Raw genomic sequence first — 21,982 nt, forward strand, 5'->3', positions numbered from 1 at the left:
TCCCGGTCAGCCTGAGCTACAGTGAGCATTCAACTCAGCAAGGCCACTTCCAGGAGCCCATCCTGAAAGTCTGTCCAACACAAGGACAGACTGCATATGACTGTTCATGCAGGACCATCAGTGGCTGAAACAGCCCCTTCTTTGCTGTCCCATCCTACCCCACAGTCTGAGCAACAGGTGCAATGGGAGCCGGACACAGCTATGGAAACTGAGTAAACTGAGTGAGCCAAGGGAGACTCACTTCAGGAGCAGTCAGGAAGTGGGAGACAAAAACCCAAGAGTACCACAGAGTAGGAGGGAAAGGGAATGGCACTCAGGCATCTGGTCTTTATCTCCTGGTCTCTCATCTCCTAGAGTCCAGGAGTTTCATGCCTTCCCTCAGGCCCTGGTTGGTACTGCTTTTCACGGCATTCTCTGTTGCCCTTGGAGAGGCTGAGGAGGGAAACTAAGAATCAAACGTCAAGACACTGTGAAGAAGAGGTGCAACTGGCAACTGCTCTGGAAAATACTGTTAATAATAAACCCCAATGTGTTTGAAATGAGTAAGAACAACATTCAAAGAGAAAATAAACATGGGAACTTCTGGACACTATGTCTGACAGAATAACCAACAGGGGCAGAAGTGAAGGTCAGATCACCCCTGAGCTCCCAGTGGGTTGTTTCTGAGGTAATAGGCCCATGTGATCCCGAGGCTGCCTGGGACATGGTGGGGCTAACGGTTCAGCTCTCACAAAGGTGGACACTGGGGCACAGGTGCCATGCAGACAGGTGGATTGCTGTTTTGAGATGTGGATGCTTGCTTACCCATGTGGCTGTGTGGACTACTCAGAGGGCATGGACACACAAGAAGAGACGAGAACACCTGTGCCCCGATTGTGGTCTGGTCTCTACACTAGTTTCACTCCAAGGTGGCAATGCTTCTCAGGGAGGCAGCTCATCCCAGAGCCAGGGAAAATTAGGCATGTGGTCACCAGAATATCTTATATTCTAAAGTCATAAGTGTTCCAAAATGATGGTGTATGAGTCTGTTTTCTATGGTTAATAACACAATACCACAGGCTAGGTAGGCTGTAAAGACAGGTTCACTTTAGTTCATGATTCTGGTCCAGGGTCAAAAGGCCACATCTAGAAACAGCTTTCTTGTTGATAACATCGTGAGGCAGCACAGACCATCACATAGTAGAGTCAGGAAAATGTCCGTGGGTCTTTCAGCTTTTCATCCTTGGAAAGCCACCAGAGTTCAATCATGGGGTTCCATGATGGCCTATCTACTGCTAATACCTCCTCAAAGGTCCCATCTCTAATCTAATCATCACAGCTGGACTATGTTTTCACCCTGTGAATACGTCATGATGAGGATTAAGCTACAGTATGAGTCTAGAAGAATCAAGCCACATTCAAACCACAACAGATGGTAAATGTCAGAAGAACCCAAGAGCCCTGTGAAGCAAATCTGGGACATTTTTGCACCAAAATAAGTAAAGACACACTGAATCGTGACCACAGGAAAAATAATACTCAAATCCTTGTGAATAACAACAACACGAGCAGGTGCTGGGAGTGCAGGTGCACTCCCACTTTAAACGTGTGCAGAGCGCCAACAGGGGGCGACAAATATCAAAGATGGCTTAAGAGGCATCATCACCACAGTAGCCAGGAAATGTGAGCCTGGTTCCATGTACAACAGGGGACACACCACATGCAAGGGATGGATGCAGGACTGCCACTACTTATCACAGGTGGGCAGGGCATAGGAAGCAGATGACAGAACAGACACTGTACTGGAAAGACAATCTGACCTAAATAGTCCATCCAGAACAGGGGTGACTGACAACACTGCTATCTACTGAAACTGAATCGTTCACAATGGGCTATAGGGTAGGATGGGACACTGCCTGGCAAGGGAAGGGATTACTTCCTGAATGCTCACCAGCCTTCTTGGACTTTACGTTCTGAAAACCCAGCTAGAGAACCAGACTACACTCTACTGTGTGGAGCTTTGCAGGACCTTTGCAAAAGTGAGGACTCACAGGCATATGGATGATCCAAGAAGCATGGCTTTGGATGTGATAAAAGACCTTTATGGAGCCCAGAAACCATGTCTTTGACAAAATAGGGCCTGTTTTGTTAAGGAATAAATATAAGTGTTCCCCACAGTAAGCATGCCAGGGTAGCTTGCCTTCCACCATGGCAGCAGCCTAGAACAGGTGTGCCCTCCCAGTGAAAGGCTCTGAAACAGCTTCATCTGGCACACCTGCCAGGACAGAGAGGCAGGGCCATCTTTCAGACTTATGGTCCCACCACAGCACAAATGTCTGCTCCTCACATCTTATGCACCTGCACACCCAGGACTTCCCTATTACCCCGCTCCGTATTGTTTTTGCACATAAACTCTATGAAGCATCAGCTGCTGAGGAATGGAACACATGCTATGAAGGTGCAGCTCATCTTCCTACAGGTATAGGAGCCACCTGGACTGAGCTGCCAGGTCTCTCAGTAAAGTATGCTTCTAAATGATTCTTAAAAAGAACAAAAACTAGCCAGGTGTGGTTGCACACACGCCTTTAGAGATAGGAGGATCGCCTTGAGATTAAGGCCACTCTGAGACTGCAGTGTGAATTCCAGGTCAGCCTGGGCTAAAGTGAGACCCTACCTTGAAAAAAAAAATGGGCTGGAGATATGGTTTAGTGATTAAGGTTCTTGCCTACAAAGCCAAAGGACCCAGGTTCAATTCCTCAGGACCCACATAAGCCAGATGCACAAGGTGGCACATATGTCTGGAGTTCATTTGCAGTGGCTGGATACCCTGGTGTGCCCATTCTCTCTCTCTCCCTCCTTGCTTCTTTCCCCATCAAGTAAATAAATAAAAATTACATATATAAAGAAAAAGAGCTGGGCGTGGTGGCACATGCCTTTAATCCCAGCACCCGGGAGGCAGAGGTAGGAGGATTGCTGTGAGTTCGAGACCACCCTGAGACTCCATAGTGAATTCCAGGTCAGCCTGGGCTAGAGTGAGACCTTACCTCAAAAAAAAAAAAAAAAAAAAAAAAGAACAAAAACAAGCTGGGCATGGTGGCACACACCTTTAATCTCAGCAGTTGGGAGGCAGAGGCCACCCTGAGAGTACATAGTGAATTCAAAATCAGCCTGGACTAGAGCAAGACCCTATATTGTAAAACCAAAAAACAGAAAAAAGAGCCTGGCATGTGCCATGCCTTTAATCCCAGCAGAGGTAGAAGAATCACTATGAGTGGATCACTGTGAGTTTGAGGCCACCCTGAGACTATATAGTGAATTCCAGGTCAGCCTGAGCTAGAGCAAAACCCTATCTTTTTTTTGGGGGGGGAGGGGTTCGAAGTAGGGTTTCGCTCTAGCTCAGGCTGACCTGGAATTCACTATGTAGTCACAGGGTGGCCTCGACCTCACAGCAATCCTCCTACCTCTGCCTCCCAAGTGCTGGGATTAAAGGCATGTGCCACCTCGCCCGGCAGCAAAACCCTATCTTGAAAAGCCAAAAAAGAACAAAAACACAAATGCCATGTTTGGAATAAAGGAAAAGCTATGGAAATGGGTGGTGGTGAATTCTAACACAGCACTGTAACTGCCTTCATATTGGAAACTGCATGTAAAATAATTACAATGGCAACATTTATGTTATGTGTCTTTTACGATAATAGCAAAACTGCAAGAAATGAAACAGGATTAAGATAGTTGAGAGTGAGGCTGAAGCTGAGGAGCCTAATATAAAGTGAATCACCATTCAGGTTGAGTCTGTGGTCATAAACCAACACAATGCAGCTATGAGGAAGATGTTGCCCCCAGGACCTGGTGCCAGGAAGTCTGCTGGCATCTTAATTTATAGGAATGTACTTAGGCTTGCACCCAAAGAATGAGAGAACATAAGAAGAGCACGAGGGAAAAGGAACTGAGGAACTGCTTCCTAAGAGTCCATGCTCCGGTGCCAGCCTCACCTCTTCCTCCACCATTGCTCGCTTCTGGGCGCTCCAGCTGTAGTCAGGATAATGGGAGATGGTCGTGGCACTGCCAAAGTCACACAGCTTAATGGTTCCCTGGTTACTAAGCAACAAGTTTTCAACCTGAAAAATTCCAGAAGACAATCCTTATCATCTTAGGGCACAGACTAAGCCTGGACCTCAGCAAAGACAAAAGGAGCATTAGATATGATCTCAGCAAATTCACTACCCAAAGTACAGGCTGCTGGCTGCCAGGGGCAACCCCAAGGACTTGACAGGCCTTATAGCATCTCAACTACACACATTCTGCAGTCCCCAGAAAGCTGAGTGGAAAAAGATTCTAGACGCCAGCAAAGCAGATTTCTCAAAGGAGAAACATGCCATGTCTTAATTTCTTCCTGATTAGAAACAATGTATGACACTAGGTATGATGGACATGCCTGTAACCTTACTACTCAGGATAAAAAAAGGCAGGAAAAGCAGGGCATGGTAGCACATGCCTTTAATCCCAGCACTCAGAAGGCAAAGGCAGGAAGATCGCCATGAGTTCAAGGCCACTCTGAGACTACATAGTGAATTCCAAATCAGCCTGAGCTAGAGTGAGACCCTATCTCGAAAAACAAAACAAAATGAAACAAACAAAAAAAAAGGGGCAGGAGGATTTCAAAACCCTGAACTCAAAAGAAATGGGGGGTTTGGGCTGCAGAGATGGCTCAGTGGTTAATGCACCTGTCCAATACCCATGTAAAGCCAGATGCACAAAGTGACACATGTATGCATCTGAAGTCTATTTGTAGTGGCTAGAGGCCCTGACATGCCTATTCTGTCTCTCTTCTATCTCTGCTTGCAAAAAAAGAAAAAAAGAGAGAGAGAGAGAGAGAAATAAAAAAGAAAGAAAGAGTCAGGTGTGGTAGCACACACCTTTAAAACCAGCACTTCGAGAAGCAGAGGTAGGAAGATCACTGTGAGAGGCCAGCCTGGAACTTCAGAGTGAGTTCCAGGTCAGCACGAGCTGCATTGAGACCCTACCTCAAAAAAACCAAACCAGGGCTGGAAAAATGGCTTAGTGGTTAAGAGCTCACCTGTGAAGCCTAAGGGCCCCAGTTCAAGGCTAATTCCCCAGGACCCACATAAGCCAGATGCACAAGGTGGCGTAGATGTCTGGAGTTCGTTTGCAGTGGCTGGAGGCCCATTCTCCCTCCCTCCCTCCCTCCCTCCCTCCCTCCCTCTCTCTCTGTCGCTCTCAAATAAATAAATAAAAATACCCCCCCCCAAAAAAAACTAAAACTAAAACAAGAGATGGACGGATTTGCTCAGTAGTGAAAACCTCAACCAAGTGGTATTCAGGCTGGCGTTGTGAAAGCAGCCATAACTGAAGAGCTCAGCGCCACTAAGAGTGACCTCTGGCACTGTGCCAAGCAACAGAAAAATCACCTGAGGGCAAAACCCCACCATGGGAGGATCTGTCTTGTGAAAATCCAAATTCATTTGAAGGAAAAAACCTAAAATGAAGGGGTTTCTTGCTCAAACACAACCTTATATAGAAATGTTTTGTCAAGGTCAGCCTAGAAACATACAGAAGCCACCACAGCTGTAGGTGCAAGGGGACCAGGCTTCATCTCAAACTGGCAGCAAAACTTGCCAGTGTCATCCACCTGGTAGGTTCTAGAGGCATGAAACATGCAAGATTAAGGGTGTCATAGAGTACTACACCATGGTTCCAGAGAACTGCTGAGGCTGGGGTTCATATTCCTTCAAGAGGCCACTTGTGTGAAGTTATGAAGGTGAACCTTATTTGCAATGGAGACCTTAGGGTGTTGGAGATACTAGGACCATGGAGTATCTTTTGGAAAGCTGCAGGCATGGAGTGGAGCTGTCCTAATAGAGAGGCTACAGGAAGCAATACAGGAAGGAGACTATCCAAGCCCTTTGGAGACTAGCTTACCCCATAACAAGTCTCAGAAGCTGGGCATAGTACTACAGGATTTGGAGTTTGCCTTGCTGGGTTTCAGACTTACTTTAGTCTGATCTATTCTTGCTAGGACCTTTTCCCCTTATGGGGATTGGGAATGTTTACTTTGTGTCATTCTATGTTAACAATACTAACTTGTTTTTATAGGAGCTGCTAACAGTTGAAAGATCCCCTGAGTCTCAGAAAAAGACTGCTCTTATAGCTTTGAATAGTGTTAGGACTATTAAGTCTTTGAGGACTTTTAAAGTTGGACTGAACCCATTTTGCATTATGAGATGGCCATTACCCTATGGGGAGAAAAGGGCAGAAAGCTATGGTTAAAAAGTGATATATTTGAGTTAGGTGTAGCAGCACACGCCTTCAATCCCAGCATTCAGGAAGCAGAGGTAGGAGGATCACTGTGAGTTCGAGGCCACCCTGAGACTACATAGTGAATTCAAGGTCAGCCTGGGCTAAAGTGAGAAGCTTCCTTGAAAAAAAAAAAAAAAGTGATATACTTGAGTTTGAATTTGAGTTTGACAAGGGGTAGACTTGTGATGGTTCATCACTGCTTGTTAATTTGAAAGAATTTAGAATCACCACAGAAACAAATCTCTGGGACTGTCTATGAGGGATTTTCTAAAATAGTTTAACTAAACTGGGAGGACTCCTAACTGAGAGAACACAGTTCCACAGGCTGAGGGTCTCAGGCTGAATAAAAAGAAGCAAACAAGCCAAACATTAGCATTCAGCTGTCTCTGCTTTGACTGTACAATGACTTCGACCAGCTCCTTCAGGCGCATGCTGCTGCGCCTTCCCTGCCACGATAGACTGCGACCTCAAACTGTGAGCACTCAATTTTAGTAAACCAATCCTTCCTAAAGCTGCAGCTTCTCAGGTATTTGGTCACAGCAACAACAAAGTAACCAATACATAGGTCAATCAGCATGTGGGCAGAATGCACAGCCACTGGGCATCCATCCTCATCTCACATCTCACACAAAGTTGATTCCAAGTGAGCAAAAACCCAGTACAGGAAAGACTCAGAGGACTGGTAGAGTGGTCCCAAAGCTTCCCTTGCTAACAAGGTCTGGCCTCAAGGCAGGGGAGCAGGATGTGAAGAGATGGACCCAGTCAGCACTGAGACCCTGGCTGGTACCTTGAGGTCCCTGTGGATGATGGGTGGTTTCTGCCTGTGCATGTGTTGCACTGCTCTGCACGTCTGGTAGAAGATCTTCAGGACAGTGTCACAGGGCAGAGGGCCTTTACATTCAACTCTCTTGAGAAACTCCACCAGCTGCCCTAAAGGAGACAAGTGAATTTAGTCACCAGGGCTCGTAATACTGCACACTGCCTGGCAATAGGTTGGGTTCAGGCTCTATTTGTGGTGGCCCAAGTGTGTGTGGCTTTTCTGAAGCTTCAGTAAGGTGTGTTCCCACTGACACTCCAGCTGTTCCTTCAGCTGCAGAAAGGTAAGTACAAGGGTATCCCTGAACCTCTGGGCATGGGGAACCTCTTTTTCCCCAGTGAAAGGGCAGGAGGTGGCATGGAGAAGTCCTGAGACAAAAATAATCAAGGAACAGAGCCCTGGACTGACACACAAAACATAATCAGGCAGCTAGGGAGGCAGAGGAAGAACAAAAGATCCACAAACACACTAGTGCCACCTAATGATTGAGGAGAAGCTACAGAGAAACAAGCAACATGAATCCTAAGAATCTTATGAAGCCGTTAACTCTCCTTAGATACCAGATGACTATTTACCAGTTCATGCAACATATTTGAGACTGTGTACAACTGCAACCATGAAGACTATGACAGCTGGGTGACTCCAAGAGGCCTGCAGTGTCTGATACCACCTGGTTGTTCTTGGCTTTGGCCAGACCAATGAAGCCAGGGATCATCATGGGTCAGGCCAGCTGAGGACCTGGTGGCCAACCTGTACACTCTTATATGTCCTCCAGCCTGCCCAGACTCAGCCACTGTTTTCATCCTGGGTTTGTTGTTCCAGTCATAGCTGTAGGTTCACTATTGTCTTTGCCTTCTCCTTAGCTGAGAGCCTCTGCACTCAGCTCTCCCTGCAAATAGCCCCCATGAGGCGCTGCTCAGTCTACTTTGGCTCCTGCTCAGCACGAGGGCCATAGTCACCAGGCCCCAGTTAGCAATCAGCAGCTACTCTCTCTCCCATGCTCAGTGATCTGTCTCTCTTCTGCTCCCCAGGTACACTACGCTCTAGCCTTGCTAACCTTCCCTACACACACACACCTGTCTCAGGACCTTGACCTCCCCTCCCCAACCCCGTTGTTCCCTTCTGCTCACCTCTTTCAGTTTGTGGACAATACCCTCTTCACAGGCCTTCCTACTTCATCTGAATATGGACCTCTTTCCCTGCCCTCATTTCCTCACCAGCACTAATATTACCAACTACCCAGCCCTGGGCTCTGACTTCAAGTGAGTCTATTTATTTTTCCTGGACACTATATGGCCCACAGTGTCTGCACACATGGCCAATAACAAGTTTGAGGAGGTACAGCAGACTTGAGATCCTGACATTCAAAATGTCTGTCTCCAATTTCACCGTAGGTCAGCCTGGGGCCTCTTGGAATTTGACTTCTGAGCAGACATTCCAGGCTTATGCCCACAGCCCAGCACAGACTATTGTGCTGTGGCTCCACCCTAGCTCTTAACTCAGAAGGACCAAATCTCTGCCAGCCTCCACAACCTCTGCCTTACAGGTGTGCATCAATCAGGAGAAAAAGGTAAAGTGTTAGCCAGACCCTGCACCAGGGAGTGAGATTAGAGGTGCTGACCTGAGCTCTGTGACTACAATGCTGGTTTTAATTGGCCCATATTCAATAGCTCATTCTTGATGAGAATAAAGAGATTTTTATTTATTTATTTCAGACAAGGTCTCACTATGTAACCCAGGCTGCCTCCCTAATGCACCAGACTGTGTACACCAGCACTGCAGTGTGAGAGTCCATCTGATAACCAGGATGATGACTGTATGTTATATCCAAACTGAGTCACGGGGGTTTTCTAGGATGTACTACTGACACTGTAGTGAAAAGGTGATTCACACAAAGAAGCTCTGGCCTTGAGCCTGGCATGGTGACCCAGGCCTGTAATCCCAGCGCTCAGGAAGTTAAGAAAAAAGGATCAATGCAAGTTCCACAACAGATTTGGCTAAAATAAGACCCTGTCCTGTCATTAAAAAAAAAGTTCCTTTTTTGTTGCAGCTCATCTTTAAATGTTCAGTAAGAACACAAGAAAAGGACAAATTAGCTATGAGAAATGCTAAGAGTAGAAATCTCAGCTACCCACTGAGCTTCTTTCAAGGCTCCAACAGGTTTAAGATTTCAAAATAAAAGACTAAGAAAAAAAATTTTTTTTAAAAGCTGGGCTTGGTGGCACACACCTTTAATCCCAGCACTCTGGAGGCAGAGGTAGGAGAATCACCGTGAGTTCGAGGCCACCCTGAGACTCCATAATGAATTCCAGACCAGCCTAGGCTAGAGTGAGACCCTACCTTGGAAAAAACAAACAAATAAACAAAAAGGCTAAGAAAACAAAGCCATCAGCCAAATATCCACTTGAAGCATTAATCTAAGAGCAGAGATGAGGTAAGGTACATATGAAGGAGAATGCCCAAGGCTTCTAGCCCTGTAGAAGCAGTCTGTACCCCAAATGCAACCCCTTGCCTCTGCCAACCAAATGCTCACATGTGACCTACACAGACCCTGACTTCTCCCACTTAGCACAGGGACTCCACCAGCTCACTTGTGGCTGCCAATTCCACATGCTCTACACCACTCTGAATGAGAGACAAGTCATTTCTGCTCCCCCCAAACTGTCCCATAGCCCCCCAGCCCTCTAATCTGTTCTCATGTGCTAGCTCCCATTGCCCTGTGCCCACTCCACCCATCACAAAAGCTTTGCTCAAGACCACTGACAGACTGGCTTATGGGCAGCAGCTCTTGCATGATTGGGCTTTGCCTCAGTCTCCCCCACTGCTGGCCCGCCCAACTCTAGGCCTCTCTCTTCTCCCAACACTCACTGCTCAGATACGCACAATCTGTCATTTGTATTGTGTCTCTTGGAGAAGTGTTCTCTCAGCAAGGCCAAGCTGAGAAGGGCACAACATGTGGCAGACACTCAGCATTTCTATTTTACATCCAGAGTATGGGATCTGGTAAAGCCAGGCTTGCCTTAAGCATCACCTGCAGTCATTCATGCAACCACTCTGCCCTCGAGATCCTCTCACGGTGCTTCCTCATCCACTGAACTCTCTGTCCTGCCAACGGACCTAGGAGGCTTCTTTTTTTTTCAATTTTAATTTTTTTTTCTTTTCACAATTTTTATTAACATTTTCCATGATTATAAAAAATATCCCATGGTAATACCCTCCCTTCCCCTCCCCCACACTTTCCCCTTTGAAATTCCATTCTCCATCATTCCCCATCTCAACCATTGTACTTACATATATATAATACATATATATAATATCAGCCTATTAAGTACCCTCCTCCCTTCCTTTCTCTTCCCTTTATATCTCCTTTTTAGCTTACTGGCCTCTGCTACTACGTATTTTCCTTCCTAGGAGGCTTCTTGACCTTGATGAGGTCATGCATACTAAAGGCTTCCTCTGTTCTCCTCAACTAATGAGGACACAGCACACAGCCAGGAGTATGTGCCTGTTTATCCTTCGCAGTTCACACACTGAGAGTCTACTGCATGACAGCCTCTGCTGTCTTAGGAGAAAGATGTGATGAGACCCTGTTCTTTCGGAACCTGCGACTTGTGAAGGCCACACACAAGCTTATCCAGATGATGAGAAGACCAATGGATGGGTGGATGGACCTTTCAGTTAGGACCATGGTACCTTGAGAACACCCTAGGAATATTTCATGACTGTTCAAACATGTCAGAAAGCAACAACTTAGACTCCAAGGCAGACCTTTACAGAGTTCGGTAAGCAGGAGGAACTCAGCTTGCCCAGTATCCGATTCCTCTTTTCCTATGGATGCTGCAGAGCAGAACTGGACAATGTTGGGGTGGCCGGAAAGCTTTTTCTGCACGTTTCTTGTTAAAGGAGAATGTGCATAAACAGGTTCACAACTCTGCACTTAAAAATAAATGTTCACAGTATTAAGACAACATACTTGTGATACCAGAACTGCCATACATCTCAGCCTGGCTGAGTGCCTAAGCATCTGAGCAGAATGAGGGAAGGAGAGGTGAGGACAAGGGGCCAAAGGCTATGACAGAAAAAGCTAGCAGAGAGATGTGAGCAGCCATTCAGAGGATCTCAGGGGCGCCACAGCAGAAAAGCTGTGAAGAGTGACTATGTTCACTCTATCCAAAGCACAGGCAGCAGTGGACTCTCAGAAGACAGAGCCTGAACAGAAAGGAAAGCAGATTCTCCTAGCATTGAAGGCCAGGCCCCTTGCTCCAGGAGGAAACGTGTAGTAGAGAACAACAGTCAAGAAAAGCCCATCAGCTGCCACCTATGCAGGGGAAGGAGTTCAAGCAAGATGGCTGTCAAGAAGCCACATCAAGGGCTGCAGAGATAGCTCAGAGGTTAAAGGTGCTCACTTGCAAAGCCCGATGGCCCAGGTTCAAATTCCCAGTACCCACATAAAACCAGATGCACAATGTGGCACATGCATTTAGAGTTTGTCTGCAGTGGCTAGAAGCCCTGTTATGTCCATTCATTTTCTCTTTCTCTGCCTAAAAATAGTAAAAAAAAAAAAAAAAAAAAAAAAAAAAAAAAAAGAAGTCGTCACATTGAGCCTGCAGGTATGGTGGCTATCTACATCAGGCTATCAGAGGAACATCACTCTCCATATGGCAACTGCCCATCTCTTTGGCATGGTGACCTCATGGACAGAAACAGTAACCCCCTTCCCAATACCTTGGAGCCTTCACTTTGACTATGGAAGAACAGGAAAAATGCCTTTTCACTAGACATGGTCTATAGCAAGTCTGATGAAAGCAAATGTGCCAGGGGTGGTGGCGCACGCCTTTAATCTCAGCACTTGGGAGACAGAGGAAAGGACCACTGTGAGTTTGAGGCCACCCTGAGACTACATAGTGAATTCCAGGTCAGCCTGGGCTAGAGTGAGACCCTACCTCAAAAAACCAAAACCAAAACAAACAAAAAAATCTAATGGCTGATTTGAACACATCAAATGAAACATCACAGAAGCCTCCTGGAAATCTGATGTAGGCCAACATCTCCTTATGTTATGGTGATGATGCTCAGTCCCAGGAAAAGGATACCAAGAAGCAAACTTCCTGAATGATGGCTCTGTTCTTTTCCTCTTCATTGGACAGTAACCTCTGTGAGGGAATAGCACACAAGATTGAAGACTGTTACCTTTCGCTTTACAAATTGCCTTATCTTAGACAAACACCCCAGGGAACACAGTACACCCCTTTACCTTCATTTAACATCTTTCCTAAGAGAAGCTTAGAGATTCTGACCTTTATGATCCAAGGGCATAAGAAACAAAATAGGCCAGGGCAAAACAAGCCAGACAAGAATATAGGGGAGACATTCAGCAGATGTGGGAATATGATGTGGATAGCCAAACCGGGGCCTAAGAGCCCACTGTCCCTTTCTCTACCAGGTGCCCAATGAGGCAGAGCTGCTCTACTGGCACCCAGGTCTAGAGACCCTCTCCTACCACACCACCATGACCCCTTGAACATGAATGTGCACTTGTGTGGCTGAAATCTACGGTGAGCCAATCTAATGCCTCTCTCCATGGCTGACCAGCTCCTGAAGTGAGACAGGCAGCTCCCAAGGATCCCACAACCCAAGCTGGAAATATGGACTCTGAGAACATGGAGTAGATTGAAGACAGATGAACAGACTGAAAGTGATACAGATGGAGTGACAGAGATCTGTCTTTGAAAAATGCCTTTACAATAAACCTAAACCCACTGTGGTGGTTTGATTCAGGGGACCCCATAAACTCAAGTGTTCTGAATGCTAGGTTCCCAGCTAATGGAGATTTGGGAATTAACACCTGCTGGGGGCAGTGTATTGTTGGGGTTGGGCTTATGGGTGTTATAGCCAGCACCCCTTGCTAGTGTTTGGCACACTCTCCTGTTACTACTGTCCACTTTATGTTGGCCAGGGGGTGATGAACACCCTCTGCTCATGCCATTGTTTTCCCCTACATCATGGAGATTCCCCTTAAGCCTGTAAGCCAAAATAAACCTCTTTTTTTCCCACAAGCTGCTCTTGGTTGGGCGATTCCTACCAGCAATGCAACCCATGTAAAATGTAATTCTTTATTACCTTTAATGCATACTCTCTGCCACTTCCCAGATCTTGAGCTTCATAAACAAATGCAAACCCTCCTGAAAATTAAAACAGGAGTCAGTGAGTGCTATGACTTAAGTTTAAAAATACTTGTACTAAACATTATAGGCCATTGCCGAGGCCCTTGGTTTCCCACCAGGAATAGATGGTAAGACCCTACTGCTGAAGACTCCACATACTTGGGCTGCAAGGCCATTGAGAAATCCTGCTGGATCTGAGCTGATAACCTCCTCCATGTAGACCAGCTGACAGAAAGCTGGAAGAAGCCATTCTACATGTAGTTCAATGGGAGAAAGAGATACCACCAGTAAAGATACTCAACAGTAAACACTACAAGCCTTATAATTGGCCAGCCAGGCCAAATGAGCCAACGGGTGCAATAGTGGCACATCTGTCATGGTGGAAACCAACTGCCCTCCAATTGGACTGGAGGCCCGCTCCATGGGGGTGGGGGAGAGTACATCTCTGATACTGAAAACTTAAAACAGGGGTAGTCATGAGCCCTGGGGGTGTAACATCTGCTGATGTCTGGAAAAATGTATATACTATGCTTATCAAACTGCCCAGTAAGCACTTCTCTTAATATTCATACCCTTATATTAATGCTACTGTCACTTTGGGTAGAGAATCTTCTCTTTTCAGATGGCAATGACCTTGGGATGACTCAGAAGGTATCATAGTGCTAGAATGAAGCAACTGGAATACTGAGTAACATCTCGATCACACCTTCCAAGGCTCAGGGTCTAATGCGGAAGAGGTGGTGGAAAGAATGTAAGAGCCAAAGGAAGGGTAGGACTCCTTACAACATGCTCCTCCAGACACAAAATGGCCTGGATATCCATGACCTCATAGTGCCTGACACTACCTCACAAGACCATCATAAGAGGAGGAAAAGATCATGACATCAAAATAAAAGAGAGACTGATTGAGATGGGGAGGGGATATGATGGAGAATGGAATCTCAAAGGGAAAAGTAGGGCGGGGAGAGTATTACCATGGGATATTTTTTTATAATCATGGAAAATGTTAATAAAAATTGAGAAAAAAATTTAAAAAAATACTTGTACTACCTGGGTGTGGTGGAGCACACCTTTAATCCCAGCACTTGGAGGGCAGAGGTCGGAGGTTCACTGTGAGTTTAAAGCCAGCCAAGGACTACAGAGTGAGTTCCAAACCAGCCTGGGCTAGAGTAAGATCCTATCTTGAAAAAAACAAAAATCAACAACAACAAAAAATAGTTTCACTAAATAAAGTACACACCAGATTATGGCCATGGACAATAATTTGTTCCCTACCAAAATAAATAAATAAATAAATAAAGGCGGGAATGGAGAGATGGCTTAGCCGTTAAGCACTTGCCTGTGAAATGTAAGGACTCAGTTAGAGGCTCCATTCCCCAGGATCCACATAAGCCAGATGTACAAGAGGGCGCACATGTCTGGAGTTCACTTGCAGTGGCTGGAGGCCCTGATACACCCATTCTCTCTCTATCTTGCTGCCTCTTTGTCTGTCTGTCACTCTCACATAAATAAATGAAAATTTAAAAAAATTTTAATGTACTTTAACTTATGCCTTTTACACATACTGTTCCAAGATAGGGAGAAAAAGACTAATTCAGATCAATGAAGGGAAAGAAATAGGGTAATCTGCAAAACCCAAAGCTATTACTCTGAAAACAAGTGAGAAAACTGATTAATTACAGGAGTTATCAAACACTGAGGAAACCTGATGCAATGTGCCAACTCTTAGAGGAAGAACATAGACACTGCTGCCCTGCTGTCCAGACCGAAAAGAACATGCTAATTTTATTCATAGAGATGGCTTAAAGCACTCCAAGATTTATTTATTTATTTATGTTTTTCTGAGACAGGGTTTTGCTATGTAGATCAGGATGGCCTTGAACTTGCATTCTCCTGCCTCAATCTCCCTAGTGCTGGGATTAAAGAGGTATACCACCACATCCAGTTTTATTTATTTATTTGTTTATTGGAGGGGAGAGATAGAGGAAATGGGTGCACCAGGACTTCCAGCCACTGCAAACAAATTCCAGATGCATGCACCACCTTGTGCATCTGGCTAACGTGTGTCCTGGAGAATCTAATGGGTCATTTCACTTTGCAGGCAAGCACCTTAACTGCTAAGCCATCTCTCTAGCCCCACATCCAGTTTTTAACAACTTTCCAATTATAAAACAATATCAGCTAGCCAAATCCAACAATATAACAGGAACTACACATAAGTAGAGTTGGCCTAACACTTGAAAGTCAATTAAATTCTGTAGTTTTTAGGTTTAATTTGCTTGATTTTTTTTAAAGCTTATTAGTAGAAAATCTCATCAGAAAATTTAAAACTACCAGGGGTCGAATACCTCTCAGGGAATTGTTGCCCCCTGAGGTCCCCAAAACAATACAGGCTATTGCCAAGGCTCTTGGTTACCCTCCAGAACTGGATGGTTAAGACTCTACTGCTGAAGATACTAAATGCTTCAGATATAGGGCATTGAGAAGTCAAGCTAGAACTGAGCTGGAAGCTTCCTCCATGCTGACTAGTCATAGTGCTGGAAAGTGCTATGCAGCCTGCTGGAGGAGAAAAGTCATCAGTGGTCTTCAGTAGCAGCACACCTTGCAGGCTACACAAGTGCCATCTAGGGAAAACGTGCCCACTAGTCTAATAGTGGCATGTTGGTTATGGGATAACTAACAGCTCTCAGATTGGCTTTGAGGCCCATCCCAAGGGAATTCATGCCTGATATTGAAAACCTAGTCAAAAGCCTACAGTTGGGAAGGTGGTAAGGTCATAAGCCCTAGGAGGGAAGCTACCACTGTTGCTTAACTACATGGATATATTATGTCTACCAAACTGCCCTCTAAATGCTTGTTTATGCCTGTATATTAGGGTTACTCTCATCCTTGGTTAGAAAAGTTTCTCTTTTAGATGATGCTGAGTGCTGAGGAAACTCAAAAGTCATCAGAATGCTGAGAAGTGACAGAACTAAATGAGACATCTGTATCTCACTCTTCAATGGCTCAAGAACTATAGCAGAAGAGGTGGCAGAAAGAATGTAAGAGGCAAAGGATGGGGAGAAGTGTTTTGAAATGCTTTCTTCCAGTCACAAAATGATTGTTGTATTTATGACCTTACCAGCAGCTGTCATTATCTCACAAGACCTGCATAGTACTGGGTCCATCAGTAGGTTGTTGTGAATGATTGGGCAGGGGTGAGAACTACGTTAAAATAGAAGAGAGAATAAGAAGAAAGAAGAGGGGGTTCAGTGAAAAGGAATGGAGGGGGAGGACAAAGGAGAGTGGTGGGAGGGAATTACAGAATTTTTAAAAATAAATTTTAAAGAGCTGGAGAGATGTCCCAGTTATTAAGGCATTTGCATACAAAGCCTAAGAAGCCAGGTTTAATTCCCCAGTACCCACGTGAAACCAGATGCACTAGGTGGCACATGTGTCTGGAGTTCATTTGTAGTGACTAGAGGATCTTGTGTACCCATTCTCTGCCTCTTTCTCTCTCTCAAATTAAAAAAAATAATAATTAATTAATTTTAACTTACTAGCAAATCATTACTAGAAAGAAACTTCTGGGCTGGAGGGATGGCTTAGCAGTTAAGATGTTTGCCTACAAAGCCAAAGGACCCAGGGCACACATGTCTGGAGTTCGTTTACAGTGGCTGCAGGCCCTGGTGTGCCCATTCTCTCTTCCTTTCTCTGTCAAATAAATAAATAAAATAAAATATTTAAAAAAAGAAAGAAAGAAACTTCCTCAAGCTGATAGAGTCTCTAAAGGATCAACAGCAGCATTGTTAGTGGTAAAATGAGGTCAAGAGCAAGGAAAAGGTGCACATTCTCACCACTGACACGGAACCTCCACTCAATGCAATTAGATAAGGAAAAAAATACGCAGGGCATCCAGATTACTAAAGAAGAAAAAAAGATGTTTTTATTTTCAGATAATGTGATCTTATATATTTAAAAATATATTATTTATTTATATGAGGGAAAGCACATGAGAGAGAAGCACACACATGGAGGGAGAGAGAATGGGCACACCAGGGCCACTAGCAACTGCAAATGAACTCCAGACCCATGTGCCACTATGTGCATCTGGCTTACCTGGGTACTAGGGATGGGTTCTTAGGCTTCACAGGCCTAAGGTTAAGGTCAAGCGCCTTAACCACTAAGCTACCTCTCAAAACTTTTTAAAATTTTTTTTCAAGGTAGGGACTCATTCTAGCCCAACGTGACCTGGAATTAACTATGTAGTCTCAAACTGGCCTCAAACTCACAGAGATCATCCTATCTCAGCCTCCAGAATGCTGAGATTAAAGGCATGCACCACCATGCCCAGCAATAAAAATTTTTTGTTCTTTTATTCCAAAGTTTTAAAAAAAAATATTTATTTGTTAGAGACAGAGACAGAGAGAGAGAATGGGCACGCCAGGGCCTCTGGACACTGCAAACGAACTCCAGACACATGTGCTGTCACGTGCACCTGGCTTACATGGGATTTGGAGAATCAAACCTGGGACTTCAGACTTTACAGGCAAACACTTTAACAACAATGCCACCTTTCCAGCACTTGTTTCTGTTTTTTATTTGTTTTTTTCAAGGTAGGGTTTCACACAAGCCCAGGCTGACCTGGAACTCAGTAAGTAGTCTCAGGATGACCTCGAACTCACAGTGATCCTCCTACCTCTGACTCCTGAGTGCTGGGATTAAAGGCATGAGCCACCATGCCCAGCCATTTGTTTCTGTTTTTATGAGGTAAGGTCTCACTCTAGTCTTCCAGGTGGCCTTGAATTCACAGCGATCCTCCTACCTCTGCCACCCGAGTGTTAGGATTAAAGGCATATACCTACACATCTGGCTAATAAAAAAATATGTATTATTTTTTTTTTCAAGGTAGGGTCTCACTCTAGCTCAGGCTGACCTGGAATTCATCATATAGTCTCAGGGTGGCCTCAAACTCACAGCAATCCTCCTACTTCTGCCTCCCAAGTGCTAGGATTAAAGGCATGCAACACCATGCCCTGCTTGTGCCCTTTTTTAGTTTTTGAAAAAATATATTTGCTGGTCTTGGTGGCGCATATCTTTAATCCCAGCACTTGGAGGCAGAAGTAGAAGGATCACTGTGAGTTTGAGGCCACCCTGAGACTATATGATGAATTCCAGGTCAGCCTGAGCTAGAGTGAGACCCTACTTTGAAAAAAAATTAAAAAGGGGGCGGGGGCGGGGACCTGGAGAGATAGCTCAACAGTTAAGGCACTTGCCTGCAAAACCAAGGGACGCCGGTTCAGTTCCCCAGGACACACATAAACCAGATGCACAAGGTAGTGCATGTATCAGGAGTCAGTTTGCAGATGCCCTGGCCCATTCTCTCTCTCTTTCTCTCTCTCAAAACATACCCCCCCCACACACAAACAAAACCAAAACCACTTGACTGTAAAACTTGGTCTTAATAAACTGACAATCTAATTAAACTGGTATTTGACTATAGAATATTGTCCTGAATCACTCTGGGAGCATCTCATGAAAAGAAGTCATGCCTTGAATTATCATTCTAAAACCTTAAGAATTCTGAAGTTGTAAACACCTACATCCAATCATATGGGCTTTTCTCATATTCTTACAAGGTAGCTCAATGCACTGTGGTTGCAGTTCAGGAAACTCATCTAATATAATCTACTACAGATTTCTACCCTGTTTCATTTCTGAAAAGCTTTAAACAACACATCAAAAGGAGGAAATCGGGCTGGAGAGATGGCTTAGCGGTTAAGCGCTTGCCTGTGAAGCCTAAGGACCCCGGTTTGAGGCTCGGTTCCCCAGGTCCCACGTTAGCCAGATGCACAAGGGGGCGCACGCATCTGGAGTTCGTTTGCAGAGGCTGGAAGCCCTGGCGCGCCCATTCTCTCTGTCTCCCTCTATCTGTCTTTCTCTCTGTGTCTGTCGCTCTCAAATAAATAAATAAATTTAAAAAAAAAAAGGAGGAAATCTATGGCTCACAATTATACTGGTTATATTTATCTCCTGGCTGGCCCAGAGAGCAGAGGGAACAAGTTCCTCTGCACAGGGACACTTCCTGGTTCAACGTCCTGGGTGCTGTGGGCCTAGGCACGCTTCCTGCTTTACACAAGTCTCCTCCCACCTCTTCTGGCCTCCTGGCCCTCAAGCCGTGACCTAGAATGGGATACCCTGACCCCTCCAGTCCTGTAACTATCTTTCACTGACCCCTTCCTACAGGCCTCCCAGCTATCTTAGAACTCTCCACGTTTACTGTACTCTCCCACCCCAAGCTGCTGTCTTCTCCCCCAGCACTTGAGCAGGTTTTTTGTTTTGTTTTGTTTTGTTTTCCTGAGGTAGTGTCTCGATGTAACCCAGGCAGACCTAGAATTCACTATGTAGTCTCAGGCACCATGCACTATGTGCATGTACCATGTACTGTGAATAAATCAATCAAACAATCTCCCTCCTTCCCCCTCTTTGGTACTGGGGATTAAACCCAGAGCCTCATACATGCTAGGCAAGTGCACTACCTCTAAGCTAGATGCCTGAAATTTTTTCCTTTTTTTTTTTTTAATGCGTATTTGTGTGTTCATGTGCTGAGTATAAAGAGACTTGTGCCACATCACACATGAAAAGATGTGAAGACAACTTCTGGGTGTCAGTCTTTGCCTTCCACCTCAGTTTAGGCAGGATCTGTGATTTTGACCACATTTCACAAGGCTAGTTGACCCACTATCTTCCAAAAGACTTGCCTCCCATGTCATCATAGGCATGACTGGATTACAGAAGCTTCCCACAGCTTCCAGCTTTTAATGTGGGGTATGGAGATCCAAACTTGTGTATTTCTGCCAGCAAGCACTTTATGCATGGAGGCATCTCCCCAGACCCTCTTTTAATCTTTTCAGATGGGTCTAATTTGACCAAGCAGGCCTTGAACTTGAGATCCTCCTGCCTCAGCCTACCAAGTAACTGGGATTACAGGCCTGTGCCACCAGGCCTGAACTGAATTTCTTGATGAAGAAAACTGCCTCGTATTTCAGAATAAATGAACTCATCTGGAGTGACTTCTGTCATTCTAACAGGGAGAATTTCACATATGAGAATGTTCATGGAGGTACCAACCCCATCTCTGAAAGAAGTGTTGGAGGTTTGCTCAACAACTCACATCCAAATCTGCTTACAACCACAGAGGAGAAAAATGTATGACAATGCTGCAGCCAATACATCCCTTCAGTCCTTTTTAAATAAAGAATATTGAACCAAAACTTAAGAACAAATTAAAAAGAAACACTTTAGGCTGGAGGGATGGCTTAGCAGTTAAGGCATTTGCCTGCAAAGCCAAAGGACCCAAGCTTGATTCCCCAGGACCCGCATAAGCCAGATGCACAAGGTGATACATGCATCTGGAGTTTGTTTGCAGTGGCTCGAGGCCCTAGCGTGCCCATTCTCTCTCTCTGGCACTCTCAAATAAATAAATAAATAAATAAACAAACAAACAAAAAATAAAAAGAATATTGAACTAGCTCCAGTCCTAACATATCACCTTGACAAGAGAATCCTGAGAACTACTGCAGTCCTAGATCAGAGTGCCATTTCTCTCCCTGAGCCACAAGGGCAGAAGACACTGTGTTTAGCATGTAAACTTTTCAGCTGGTGAGACCAAGGCATCCCTAGGCAATGGTAAGGTAAAATAAAAGCCCAGGAGAGAATGGGACTCCACACATGCCAATAACAGACTGTGGGAATGAGGAGGCCAGTCACGAAGCTCCACACAAACACAAGGCTAATGGGAGTGCCCACCCAGCAAGGTTCTTATGGGTCACAGCTACTGGTTCTTAAGTTATAAGAGGTCCCATACAAAAAAAAGATGTCCAAGGATAAGGCACACACTCAGGTTGTAAGAAGAGAAACTGACACCATGGGACAGGCAAGGTAGGATTGCCATGGACTGCAAAGCTCCCTAGAACTCAGCAGTGCCACTGAGCACTGCCATTTCAGGACCCAGTCTAGTCCCCCTTGTGCACAGCAACCCTGCATGCGATATAAAGGGTAGCATGCCCACAGAGTGGTTGTCTTCACCTTCTGACTCCACCCTTCAGCCTTTGGGACCCCTCCTCCATTGGCCTCCCACAACCTATCACAGCCTGTACCCCAAATAAAGGATGTCTCTCTAGTCCCAGACCTCATTAGTTCTGGCTGCCAGCCCAACCCCTGACCTAACTCTAGGCAAGTTAGTGTTTCAACCCAGACAGACAGAGCTTGTCTCCAGCAGTCACCTCTGGAGGCCATGACCCACAGGATCCCTTCCTGGCCAAGCACTGACTTGACCCACACCTGCTGACCCTACCGCTGGCCCCAGCGGTGACCCTCCCAGCTGACTCCACTCCCAGTGGCCTGGCGACACCTCGCGCCTCACCCTCAGCGAGGACCCGCCGCACCCGCAGGCGCAGCTCGCCCAGTTCCACCGTCTGTCCCACGAAGTCGCTCTGATCGCGGCCAGCAGCTCCGCCCAGAGAACCAGGGCCCGCCAGAAAATCAAGCGCCGATTGTAGCAGCGACATGGCGGCGGCCGATGGGCGGCAGCGGGAGCCGGGCCGGGGATCAGCTCGGCCTCCGCGCTGCCGGGTCAGCGGCAGCCGGCAGACCACCCGGCCATCTTCCGCCCGCGCCGTGACGTAACGCGAAGGCACGTAGCGTCGCCCCGTCCCCACCCCTA

The 21,982-nt window shown here is 45.8% G+C and overlaps 1 protein-coding gene across 9 annotated transcripts in view; it reads right to left on the minus strand.

The window, feature by feature from the left end:
- Positions 1-21,908, minus strand: part of Gak (cyclin G associated kinase) — a 61,152-nt gene extending 39,244 nt beyond the window's left edge. For 6 of the 9 annotated variants that reach the window (XM_045161480.1, XM_045161484.1, XM_045161483.1 and 3 more), the window contains exons 1-6: positions 21,683-21,907; positions 13,235-13,296; positions 12,208-12,267; positions 10,883-10,997; positions 7,085-7,227; positions 3,972-4,097 (exon numbers count right to left, since the gene is read on the minus strand). In XM_045161480.1, the coding sequence (XP_045017415.1) occupies positions 3,972-4,097; positions 7,085-7,227; positions 10,883-10,997; positions 12,208-12,267; positions 13,235-13,296; positions 21,683-21,827 (651 nt within the window). In that variant the 5' untranslated portion in view covers positions 21,828-21,907. Of the gene's footprint in view, positions 1-3,971; positions 4,098-7,084; positions 7,228-10,882; positions 11,004-12,207; positions 12,268-13,234; positions 13,297-21,682 lie in introns of those variants that run through there. The other 3 variants (XM_045161482.1, XM_045161485.1, XM_045161486.1) reach the window with 3 other exon arrangements.
- Between the last annotated feature and the right edge of the window lie 74 nt (positions 21,909-21,982).

Source organism: Jaculus jaculus, chromosome 11 (genome assembly GCF_020740685.1).
Source record: "Jaculus jaculus isolate mJacJac1 chromosome 11, mJacJac1.mat.Y.cur, whole genome shotgun sequence".
NCBI classification, from domain to species: Eukaryota; Metazoa; Chordata; class Mammalia; order Rodentia; family Dipodidae; genus Jaculus; species Jaculus jaculus.